Source organism: Bombus impatiens, unplaced genomic scaffold, assembly GCF_000188095.3.
Source record: "Bombus impatiens unplaced genomic scaffold, BIMP_2.2 scf_0074, whole genome shotgun sequence".
NCBI lineage: Eukaryota > Metazoa > Arthropoda > Insecta > Hymenoptera > Apidae > Bombus > Bombus impatiens.
This window is the reverse complement of record NT_176493.1, coordinates 399,856-413,639: the sequence shown is the minus strand read 5'-3', so window position 1 is coordinate 413,639 and position 13,784 is coordinate 399,856. Positions and strand designations below refer to the sequence as shown.

The window sequence follows — 13,784 nt, the reverse complement described above, 5'->3', positions numbered from 1 at the left end:
CTCGAGGCGACAACCAGTCGCCGAACGTAGCCGCGGTCACGGGATGAACGCTTTGTCTAACAAAGGTATGGAGTAATTCTATAGCTCTCCTTAAAAAAAATATTTATAGCGACACGCGATGGTAAATATTCCAACGGTTTCTGTCCCGTGACTCGCCACACGCAGACCCTATTCTTCGGGTATGATGGTTACCAGATGCTGACACATCTTCGCAGTACATGTTCAGCTAGCCTGAGGGTCGTTATAAATATTAAAATTTAGTTATCTAAAGTCCTGCGAACAGACAGACTTTGTCCCAACTACGGGAAGATAGGGGAGATCTATTTTTTCAACAAACGACGCTTCCTGCTAGCAACCTTCCCTCAAGGACGTCTAGCATCCTTTTCTAACCACCAACATGGAAATTCATCAATTAACAGCAACGTCAATTTCCCTCACTTTCCGGACGAAGGCTTTTCTCGGCGAATCCGATGATCTCGTGTCCTTAGACATACCCCATCATAGTTTTCCTCCGCAGCATCATCGCGACAGAAAGTCATTCTCTCGTGAGGTCGTATTAGCGAGTTACTTAGCGTCTTTACGCTCGGTGGATATTCCACGTTTTAACAAAGTGTTAGTTTAGTTATACTTTCACCGCAGCCAAGCAAGTCGAGTACGACTTGGGCTTTGGAAGAAGGCGCATTCTGTTATCCCGTTGACCGCGGATTCGTTATTGAATTTAGGATCATTGTCATTAGCTTCTCGAGTATCTAATTACCACGGTTACTTGTCAAATTCTGCAATAATCGTATTTGCACTAGTCAACGTCTTCTCTATTGCATAATAACAATGTGTAATCCAAATGCAGATTCGTTTCACGCCCCTAACCCTAATCATAATGTGAACCCGACATATATATTATTTTATATTATTTACTTATATGTATGCTACGTAAATGACATACGAGGTTCAATTAAAAAAATCAAAGAACGTTTTCATTTCCTCTGAGAAATATTAGAAATATGTAAAAGATTAGCAGGTATTTTATCCTACTCGTCATAGAACGGGAGAAGCTTCTCTTCTTGCATTTTCCCCGTGCATTTACCGTTTTACGAAAGAAACATCGATTGGTAATAACGCGAATGCCCTATATACCAATTTTTCCAATATCTATTCCCGTCGAAAACCAAATTTGCTGATTCATAGAAAGGTGCTCCGCGGCAACCGAGAATCGAATCTCGAGGTAAGTCAAACAAGAAAGTGTCACGCGTCGCATATCTTGAATATGCTCGTGGAGAATCTTTCCAACAGAATGGAGCTAACAGAATTCACAAACGTGGTCCGAACGGAGTAAAATTATTTAAGAGGTCGTTTGACGGCTAGTCGGAAAGACACGGTAAAAATAGACAGCTGTGACAAAAAGGCGCGGCGATTCGTTCTCCGATATGCAATTTTCAATCCAACGATCTACGATCTCTCTTGAATTTTTCGTCTTCGTCTCTCGGTTTTCCGACGCGTAAACAAATATTCCCGGGCGTGTTGCGGACTGACTCTCGAGGGTTGCACGCGGCTCACAATGAAATCCATTCAACCTGATGAACAATGAAAATTATTTTCCCTCGCATATCGTGCATCTCGTCTGATACAAAGGCTCCACTATTACTGGGAAAAAGGATTCGCAGTTAAATATTGAATCGATTCGTGGCAAACGTTCGTTTCTCGTGATCAAACCATGGCGTTCGTGAAGCACTGTTGACCTTTTCCAGCACTAAACTCTGCGCTCTTTCGTTTTATTTAGAAAAGTTTAATATTTCGTAGCCTGAAAAGTAAGTTAATGGCATTGTACGTTTTATTTTATTTTACTTTTATACATTGGTTTTCTTCCAGCTGTGTCTAATTACTGTACATATTATTAACGATCGTATAAACTGACACAGTAGAAAATCTGTGAGTGATATAACTACGAGCGTTTAGAGGGAGAAAATACTGCTCATCAGCTTTCGTATTTACATATTACATATTTATTTCACAAGCATTCGAGTAGAGCCTCTGGCACCAAGGGCTGCTATGCAAAAGTAACGAATCTCTACCGTTCAATCGATATGAATTATTAAAATCCTGTTTAAAATGTTGATTCTTGAGGATGAAACATAAAAAGAAGTGCACACAGACGTATTACCTATTAACTCTGAAATACTCGAACGGTGTAACGTTAGCTTATTATACCATGAACAAATTCTCATACGCGGTAAATACAGTAGAGCGTGCCTTATCCGAACTAACAGGAGACAAAACTGCTCGGATAGTGGAATTTCCGGATGATAGAACGATCAATTTTCTGATATGAAATTTCACTTATTCAAATATAAATTACAATTAATTGACAGTTCCTTTAAATATTTCTGTATCCCGTATCCTTTTGACTGCTGAGTCACATAATTCTTTCAGCACTTTTTTATTTGGTAGACTATTTACAATCAATTCTCGTTGAGAATTTTAAGTAACTTGATTTGGCGTGGCACAATAGCTTGGTTTATAATAATTTATATTATGTTGATTCTAGTTGAATCTAATGCTTCAATCTAAAGGGTATTTTCTTTTTATTCTGCGGATTTGGTCCGTCGTGTCAAGTAGTTGGGTAATGGTTGTTGACTCTTGTGTTATATCTGCTTCTGAACTTGTATATTTCTTCTTTGACTGTGGGTATCTTGAGGCCGCGGTGGATTGTTTCGTTGGTGACACGCCAAAGTGCATCTATTAAGGATCTTAGTGTTTTTGATTGAAATCGTTGAAGGATTTCTATGTTGGAATTACTCGCTGTTCCCCATAGTTGAATCCCATAGGTCCAGACAGATTTTAGTATGGCTTTATATAGCATTACTTTGCTCTCAGTGCTTAAGTTGGAGCGACGGCCAATGAGCCAGTAAAATTTTTTAAGTTTAGCCTTGAGTTGCTTCGATTTATCTATGATGTGTTGTTTCATTGTCAATCTCCTGTCCAGAGTCACGCCCAGATATCTGACTGAATCCTTGTTAGGAATTGTGATATTGTTAATGGTCACCTGAAGGCAGGTTTGTTTTCGCAGCGTGAAGGTTACCTGTGTTTATTTTCGTTAATTTTGAAGCCCCATTTGTGGAACCACTTTTCCATAGAGTCAAGACCTCGCTAGAGAGTGTGGGATGCCATTATTGGGTCTGAGTGGGATGCTAGTAGTGCTGTGTCGTCAGCAAATGTCGCTGTTGTTATCTCTGCTAAGGTTGGTAAATCGGCAGTGTAGATGGGGAACATTAGGGCTCCAAGTACACTGCCTTGGATTCTTTCAACATGAGTAACTAAATACAGTTACATTCTTTTTGTACTTCAAACATCTTCGTTACCACTTTCATTTGCTCTTTCCATTTGTATAAAATCGCCATTATTATGTTAGTATACAAGTTTTTTCTATCGTTGCCAGCATCACAGGAATCTACGTGGTTTAGATAATTCTTAATATCATATTTTTCTTTTTTAATGATTTTTCCAACATCATTTTGTCATATTTTTGCCAATTTCGTTGCACCTACACCACCTTCGAGTTTCTTAATTACGACGTATTTTATCTCGATAATTAGAACGCTATTAATTTCATACTAAATATTTATAATCAGAGTTCACTCAAGCGAATAAAGCAAAGAATACACTGTATATGGACGCTAATAAAGTATGTCCATATGTCTCTATGAAAAATATATTTGTATTATTTTGAGAGAAAATTACGTTCGTTCCTGTTTAATGTTTATCGTTTTCCTATTTCTAAAGACCTTGTACCACTTTATTTCTCCCATACACGATTCAGCGCTATTCCCATAACTGACACGATCAAGGATCAAAGAAACGCAAATAATTGCGTTTGTTTCTATCTCGGTCGCTTAACTATGAAAAACTACGAAAAGTAAAAAAAAAAGAAAGTAAACTACGAAAAACGTACGGAAGGTAGGAAAAGCATTTTGAAGAAGGTGCGAGAAAGGAGATGACGCTCTTCTGTTCCCACGCTTTGCTGAACAAGTCCTTCCCATTGCTTTTGACGTACCAACGAGCCCTTTTCAACTTCGAAAACGTTTCCTGTTTCCGGCCTGGCAATTAAGGTGAAAGTTCTCCGTTGTAAAAGTCGTTTGATGCGCCTTCAGACACCAACAGGTACGATTGTAACAGACATCGCGAATCATTTTGCGAACTTTCGAAACGAGCATCATCACAGAGATGACAGTATGTTGAGGAAAAGAAGGAAAGGGACGTGTTATTGAAAATCGTATTCGAAATAGGGAGATAGTAAATGAAACGATGAATTTCGAAATTTAGTTATGCGTTATAATTAGACTACGTGTATCCGTGTAAATTCATATTTTTACAAATACGATTGAAAAATAAGACTTGGATAAAAAGTTGTTTTATCTATTAAATATGCATTTAAACCTTGGATATTTTATATATTTTTGCACGTCATGTACATTCTCCGAATTTTCAATAGATGTATAGAAATCCGCGGTCTAAGTATGACGTTACATCTCGATCGACGATGTAAAACATAAAATCAACATATTGCTACATTTCTCCATGGCTAAATTGGAGTACTGCTCCGGAATCTTAGACCTTTCAACTTTAGACATGAATAGAATATATTTAATATTTATTTTATTTGATAAATATTTTGAATTGCTTTAATTTTATTGTTATTCCCTAGGAAACATTAAACTCGTATAGTAATTAACCTGTAAAATATTCATCGATTTACATATTTATGATTAAGATATAAATTAAAAATGGATATTTTAGATTAAATATTTCACCGATATTCATGATTATTTGCTGATATTCAGTTATCTGTATTTCCAGAGATAATACAAATATATGAATCGATAGGATATCATATCTGTTATTAGATTTGAGTACTATCTTGATTTATTTCTAATACGAAGTCGATATCGTATTCGGGAGCGAATAAATGTTGCGATTTAGGATTTTCTTCGTATCCGCGTGGAATGTTTCCGTGGAAATCTGGCAAAAATACGACTAGCGCGCAAGAAGAAAACTTAAAATCGTACGAACATCTGAAATGTTTTTTTTTTTTTTAATTTACATTTTACAATTAGTCCAGTAGGACAAATGTTTGATGCGCCGACCGTTTCTGCTGCCAGCCGGTTCAGGTGCGTTGTTATTCTACGTGTTTGTTAGGTTATGTCCTTTGTGAGATCTGTTGGGTGTTTCCTTTTTAATCTTCTTTTTATGCTTGATGTGTCGACCGTTTCCGCTGCCAGCCGGTTTGGGTGCGTTGCTATTCTCTCTCCGTACCTTCTTGCACTTTTGTTAATTTCCTCCTTGACCGTTGGTATTCCCAGGTCTTTTTGAATGTCCTCGTTCCTAACGTACCACGGCGCGTTTACTATTGTTCTGAGTATTTTAGATTGCATTGCCTCTATTTTGGTTATATGACTCATTGCTGTTGTTCCCCATAGTGCTATTCCGTATGTCCAGATTGGTTTTATGACCATTTTATATATTTCTGAAATGTGAGTACGAAGACCGGGAACATAATGCTTGTACGAGCTCTACTTTATACCTGTATAACTGGATTAATATTGTTAACAAAATTTTACAAGTCACCTATTACAAGCTATCAGAATTAAACAATTTTCTGGTATACCATAAACAAATTTAATAGCGAAACAAATAAAATTCTACAAGTAAATTTTATCGATTATTATACAATCAGCTGATTATTGCTAATTATATATTTAACGTCAACTTGTAAAATTACCGAAAATAAGTTTATAATGTACAAGTTGTAACTTGTCGATTCGCTGATATTGTTAGTAAATTATCGCGCCAGAGGACCCTGAAGATTAAACGAGGAAATCTATACGTCAATGCCAATTTAATTAACAGCTTAATTAACTTATGTTGTTTCCAGGAACGATATCGTAAATACTGTTTCGACAGACTTGCCGTAAAATGAAGAAGAGGAAATGAATTTTTTATCTCCTCTTGTTGCGTTTAATTTCTGTCTTGTTTCAAACTATCTTAATTGGGTCTTCTTAAGAAACAGAATTAAGAAATAAACATAGATATCTAATCGATTGCGTGGAACACATTTCGTTCCTATCAACGTGTTATTTTCAGCGTGATAAACATCTACATACTTTGAATCAACTTAGAAATATTTTCTCTATTTTTTATTTTTCTCCGATCGAATTTCTTCTTCCTCTTAAAATATTCACAAAAATGAGAGAATTGTTACGTCGCCGAATCGTCCACGGCAACGGTGGATTAATTCTCTCGTCGAAAATCGATCGATTGTTTGGAAGAAAATCGATCAAATCTACGACAGAGATTTGTATATAAGACGTGCTTAGAAAACGACGGAATTGTAGCCGAAAATTGTCGAAAGCAAATTGCTCAAGACCTATCTTCGTGCTTGAACGTGCTCTATCCTCGATCAAAATCGTGGTTAGACCAGATACGTGACTGACACTCGATATGTGAGAAATATCTTCCTGGTAAACAGGCCGATGGATGCACGTAAGATTGACAATCGTTGGTCAGTGAAAACGCCGATATTGCGCAAAGAAAGCGCATCTCAGCCTGAATTTTGACTACTTAATGTAACAAAAGTGGCATTAAGAAACACTCTTCTCACACAATGGAAAATCCTCGCAATGTTAACTACAAATACACTATACTGTGCTGTATAATACCTGTTTACGATTTAGCTCATTGAGAGTCGAATGGTAAAAAAAACGCGTGAAAGATGTAAATAACGTAAATTACAATTTACTATTTAATATTGTTTTGTCGGGATACCGAAAAAGGATTCGAGCAATTGATATAAGTTAGAATTAAAATAATAGGTCGAATGATTGCAATCGATTCTCATTCTTTAAAAGCAATTTTCTTCAGAAACACTTGTACATGTACGTACAATCCAACAGTAATTACATTCAATATATTCGTATATATATATATATTACTTGAATTCTAATTAGAACTCAGGATGTGTACTTTATCACTTCCGGTCTATCCATCTTGGTGGTCGACACCAGAGATATCCTTAATAGCACGACCAGCCAACAAACTTGAAATTATGTGATCAGAATCTGCATCATCACACGCTTGTGAGTCATATCGTAGTTCATTTGGAATTCTACAAATCTCGGTTGTAGAACGACATCGCGATAAACGACCCATGGGTAGTAGAATTCTGCAACAAAACATCCATCAATTAAAAGTTTCAGGCTGAATCTCATTCATTGAATTTCAAATCACAAATTGCAAACACAAGACGCGAGCTTTCATAAATCTGACGTTATGCTTGTCAAATTTCCCTTTATAAAGTATAACTTACCTTATAAGTAAATATAAATTATTATGTAATATCATTTTTATAATATAAATATATTATAATATAATATTTTGTAACGTAACTTATATTTATGCAATATAAATTTATATTTATAATTGTTTTATATTACAAATCGATCTTCATAATAGAAGAAGTTACAAAGAAAGCAATTAGAAATTTCTGTGAAATAGAACTGGATGTACAATGCGATTTTGAGTAGGTCAGAAATCAAAAGAGCACGAAAGGTTAGAAGGGACCCATTATTATTATCAATAGAAAGATAAAATAGACTTGGAGAAGAGAAAATGTTCATGCACGCTTGAAAATACCTTTGCACGAAATATGAAAAATTTCCGCAGATAGAAAGAAACTTCGTAGTAATCGAAATTCTACAGTGAAAACAGTCCATTCAGCGTATTTGGAAGTTAATACCAACCGTGATCTGGCCGCTGGTGAATGTAACACATTCGAATTACAAATTGGGCGATCGAGAATGTTAGGATGATGGATCCGATTAGTCACGGATCGTCTCGTATTTCGTAGGTTAACTTCCTCGATATCTGGCGCGATAACTCGGTCAAACTGGTCTGGCTGATTTTCCACCTATCTCCGATATTTACCTCTAAGCATGAACGTGTGCAAATTTTCGTGATTTCGCAACATCAAACTCGTTAAAGAATGAGCAGACCGTGGTCGTTGTTAAAGATAGAAAATAAAGGTAGTAAATAGCTTTCTGTTTTATCTATTTTCCAGCCATTTGCTCTAACAATTACGATCTCCCGTCTATCTTCTTCGCTGTAGTAATTATAATCCTAATAGAATCTTGTAGGAAATAGTTGCGTTAAATTTATTTTTCTTTAAATTTCTTAAATTCTGTATAGTACGAGATCATATAATTATAAACTTAATTGAAATTAATTAATTTGAAATAATTTTGAAACGTGAAGATATATGTTCGCTGATGTATAGTTATTAAAATATGTTCACTAATAATAAAAAATTACTTATCATCAAATAAAGTCTTTAGACGTCATTGTACACCTGGACATGGAAGATGCATGACGTGTCAAAAACATTGTTTAATGTCGCAATTACTAATGTAACTCGTAATGATCTTTTAACGAATCTTACTACCTAATCCAATGATCAAATTGCAAACACAGAAAGAAACATTTCATGTGTGCTTCTAAGTCGACGATAAAATATTTTACGATTCCTATTAACCCGTCAAATTACAAACTGTAAAAAGACCGTTTCATCTGCTTCCAAGCCGACGATACGATATTTAACGATTCTCACTAATCTGTCAAATTGCAAACTCTAAAGAAGCATTTCATACGCCTCCGAGTTAACGAGAAGGTAAAAACGAATCTTACTAATCCGTTAAATTGCAAACTCTAAAGAAACGATATTTCACATACGTCATTCTACAGAACTTAAAACAGACGGAATAGATGAATAGCCAGAGAAATCCACCAGTGGTAGATTACTCCGCGTATTGCTTCGTATTTCATGAAAATTCGTAGCCGCCAACTGTCCGTCGCGTTAAAAGAACAATAGCTAAGCCGTAGCTCGTTCCTTATCGTCCGTTGCTCTCCAAAACGTTCGTTCTAGCGACGCTAAATAATATTTTCCAATAGCACGGCCCCAGATTTCGTCCGTATGCCCATTGTACACGCGAATTAGATAGCCCAATGCTCGACGGACCGCAGTACCACGAAGCAACACGTGGCGAATAACGCGTGTAAGTTGAACACATATTTCGAAGGTTCGCCTATCAATTATCACGTTCACCACGTACGGCGAACAAAATCGACCGATACCGAACGTTATAGCGCTATACAGAGACTGCAAAAAGTATTGGCACGGCATATTGTATTTGTTATAGGATTTACTAATTAATTAGCTAATCACACGTGCTAATTAATTAGATCTGAGTTTATTAAATTTATTATGTTTTATAGTATAAATTTATTTGTTCGAAAGATTAATTTTCTCAACGGACCTTCAATTACGCGATAACATTAATGAAATTCTAATATTAATGATTTTCGTGATAATCGAGTATATTTTCTTTTTTCTTTCTTTTTCTAATGCTATAAACTGTTTGATTTCAGACTTACGATCAAGGCTGGTTGCCCGATGAATCTTGAGAATTTTCCGATGGATACGCAGAGATGTCCATTACAATTTGGCAGCTGTACGTTTTTAACTTAAAAAGAAATTTTACTATCCGTCGTTTGTTATAAATTTTCACCTCCCTCTTGGTTTCTTTTATCTTAATCGCTAGTAGACTGTGGATCTTTGTGTATTTACGAGGAAAATAGAAAAAACTCGCAGAATGTAAATATAATTTACAAAGATGCGTAAAATATCTAAACCTGTAATAGGCTCAGTGATACGTAACACGTGAAACAATTTTCTATCTACGTTTCGTATTTTAATCACATTCATAAAAATGTGACATTGCCTAAAAATTTAATTACGGTTATGCTGTACGCCAATACAAAACCTTTGCGTTTATATAATTACTTTGTAAGTTACAACGACTTTTATCAAAATTATTTTTGCCAGTGGCGTTCAAGAAAAAGGAACAAGTTATGGAAGAAATTCGAAATTTCCGAGGATATTTGTCAAACGTAAAAAGCACTAAAAGTATAGAATACTCTCATATCTGAAGAACGTTCGCGTAATTGTCGGTTTTTGCGTGAACGTGTCGCACGAGAAATAAGAGAGATTTAAGATCAGCAAAGAATACGTATTTTATAGTAGCCACTCGGGAGGCTTTTCGTCGAAAGGTGACACTTCAACGACGAACGAATTCGATACTTTTTTACAGCTCCAGCGCGACGTTCTAGTAAGAAATATTCTCTTGATTGCAGTCGGTTACACGAAACGGGACGTGATCTACAAATGGAACAGCGCCCGACAAGTAGCAATCGCCGAGGACATGAAATTATCCCAATTCGATTTAGTTGCCAATCCCACTGCGAATTATTCTGCATCGGCGACGCTTTCACACGGTGAGTCAGTGCCTCCTTCTTCGGCACTTTATTCGAAACTTTATTTAAGAAAAAAAAAGAAAAAGATAGTTGCTGAAATCGCTAGAGAAAGGAGAATTTATTTCACGTACTTGCCATTTTATTTTATTATCTTTTTCTTTTGTTTCATCTTTGCTCTTTATTTTGGACTCTTTCAGCGCTTTTTTATACTACCATCATATCTGTTTATAACGATACAAATTTACAATTTTTCTTAACATTTTCTTCTCTTCAGGCGAGTGAACTTTTTATTTATTTATATACATGTATCGCGTGTCGTAATTAATTTATTATATTAAATCGGCACATTTAATCAACTTTCTTACACTATTTTATAATATGAATTTCGATTGTTCTAAAGAAATCGTGGCACTGTAATTTCACTTTAATGTTACCTCGAAGCAAAAACCAAATAAAGATATTAGTAATATAATTACAAAAAAGGATACTATTATTATAAAAGGTATTGTTATTATGAGAAAAATAATGTATGATAATACTATACGATTTTTGACTGCTTTAATCCAAGAATTTAATCTTTCTCATAAAAATTTTAATGTATCACGATTAATCAATTCATACCGAGATAAATGACCAGCGTTCATAACAGTTGACTGCAATTCTTAAATTATAAAATAGCCAGAGAAAAGGAATAAAAATGGACTATACAGGTGTCAGTACGCATCAATTAATAAAAAAAACTAATCGATAATACAAAACGAATAATCGAACGATTCGAAGTAGAAAATTTCAATCATAAATCCAGCCTGTCGTATTTTTCAGATCAGAAATAATCTGATTACTCTTGCCATTCTGTAAATAGACTCTTCGTTGGTCACTCCGCTATGTGTACTATACTACGAATCTAATATCCGCCCTCAAAATGCATGGAAGCAGAAAAACACAAAAATCGCAAAGTAAATCTTGATCTTCAGTAATACGACGTATTAAATATGCACTTTTCCATTATAGTTAGATGAAATCAACAACATAATATTCACAATTCTCTACAGCTTTAGTTTGTAAATATAATTTACGAAGCTACGAAAAAGAGTAATAAATAGAAAAATGAGGAAAAATAAGTTTCTGTATATGTTAAACAGCAGTGAATATGTTGCGTGTAGTTGGTTTTCAGGTGTTGTCTTCCTCCGTAGTTGAGCGCTGGTATGAAACAGAAACAATAAATCGAACGATATCATCAAATACTTTATCCTCGAACGAAGTATGATATATATGTACCTTATAAAATGGAGTAGAAAACGACAAATGAAATTTCGATGCACTCGAGCAAACAAATTGAAGATTTCACTTGTTCACTACGTGACAGAATTTTCGATATCCGAATGAAAGTATTACATGCTCATACGATAAAATTATGAAATCGATAGCGATTGAGAGTTCTGCTGAGTTTTTTTTATGTAAAATTCGAATTTTCTTAAAAATCTCTGTTACGTCCCGTTATCTGGTACTGGCTGAATTCCGTCCCTCGGTCGCAACGGCCACTAACGGTACAAACATCATAAATCGGACTGCAATAATCCTAAGGTGCGATCATAAATTAAATATTGTCCCTTTGACTTCAATGCCCTCAATTGCTACAACATAGAGGTTAAATGGAGACATTCCTTAGGGCCAGCCAATCAAAAATGGGGAAACGTGGGTTTTCCCATTTTTCCCAGGATTTCTACTCGTAAATAACCTACGGTGGGGCGACGAGCGACCATCCCCGGTTCAGTATAAATACCTCCGTTACAGAACAGGAATTTCTAGTTAGTTTTCTGCTTGTTCTCTGATCCGTAACATTTTGGTCCTTCGAGCCCGATTACGTATCAAGTGAAAAGTGTACACACCAGTGATACCCACTACCATAGAGAGCCACACAAATCCATCACTATCAGTGCAACGAGTTCCACCAACTTCAGTCTCACAACATCACAGGTGTCACCTTCGTTAACGAAATACCTTCATCGCGAAGCATGTCGACCGCATCAAAAATCAACTGTCTACGACGAAAACGCGATAACCATCTCGACAACATCCAGTTTATAAAGAAAGGCATCGACGATTACCAACAATCCGACAATCATGACGTTGGTCTTTTGAAAACATATGAAGACCTACTCAAGAACGAGTGGAAACGGTTCCAACTAGTTCAGGAAGAATTAGACGACCACGACGAAGAGGACAACACGCAAGAACAAGAAGGGCTTAAAACTTACATTTCCCTGGTCGCTCAATTAAGGAATCTCATAAAGGGCGAGCGATCATCAACCCTGTCGACACCCAAAGGCAGCGATTTTCCCGCAACGAAAATTCCATTACCGAAACTGGAGTTCCCCATCTTCGACGGGAAATTAGAGGAATGGGATGGGTTCTATCAGCTTTTTTGCTCGACAATAGACGACGACCACCGCCTCACGCCTGTACACAAATTCCTATACCTTCGGTCCGTCCTAACGGGAGAAGCAGCGGACTGCGTGAATGGATTACCCCTTAGCGACGAAAATTACATTACCGCTATAGCCATTCTCAAGGACAGGTTCGAGCATCCACGATACATCGCTTTACGCCACAGCCACGCAATCGTTAATTATCCAAAAATAACTAAAGAATCTCCAACGGCCTTGTGGCATTTAATCTGCTCGGCCACCCAAAATCTCCTCTTATTACAGAGTTTAGGAGAACAAACCAATAGAAACGCTATACTTATCGGCCTCATCAGTTCGAAATTACCAGCAAATATCATTCAACAATGGGAACTTACGTTACCTAACAAGGAAGTGCCTCGGTACACTCATTTACTGGACTTCCTCGAAAATTTGGCACTTATCTCCATATCATCCTCCGAGGTCTCGCCGACAAAAGGATCACCGGATCAACCCAATTCGGTCTATCAATGCGCGCGACAAAGACACGCATTTGCCGCGACACAGGCTCCGTTGACATGTCCAATCTGCCAAGGACCGCACACCATTTGGAGATGTGACAACTTCAAGGCTAAACCCATTAGCGAGCGCCTTAAGGACGTTACAAGGGCATCCTTATGCATCAATTGCCTGAAGAAAGGACATTCAGTGCAAGATTGTAACGCCGGATTATGTCGTAGATGCGGACAACGGCATCACACGATGCTACATAGGGCCAAACACCACGCAAGGGCTCGTCCCGTAACATCCAGCCGAACCTCCTCTCCGTCAGTCGATCCTCGACACCCACCTCATCACCTCATCAGAAATCTACAACAAACCACAAATCGAAGACACCACGAACGAACTCGTCCCCAACTCCATCCTCCAGCCATCGACGAATACATAAACAGTGACGCCGACAATCGACGATTCCAATGACGACCGAACCTATTAACCCAGTTTTTTTTTTTTTTTTTTTTT

General features: G+C 36.8%; 1 protein-coding gene across 1 annotated transcript in view; it reads left to right on the top strand.

Moving 5' to 3' along the window:
* Window positions 1-13,784, top strand: part of LOC100748322 (gamma-aminobutyric acid receptor alpha-like) — a 99,259-nt gene that overhangs the window by 70,474 nt on the left and 15,001 nt on the right. The window contains exons 6-7 of the mRNA XM_003485658.4: window positions 9,472-9,554; window positions 10,237-10,377. Of these exons, the coding sequence (XP_003485706.1) occupies window positions 9,472-9,554; window positions 10,237-10,377 (224 nt within the window). The remainder of the gene's footprint in view (window positions 1-9,471; window positions 9,555-10,236; window positions 10,378-13,784) is intronic.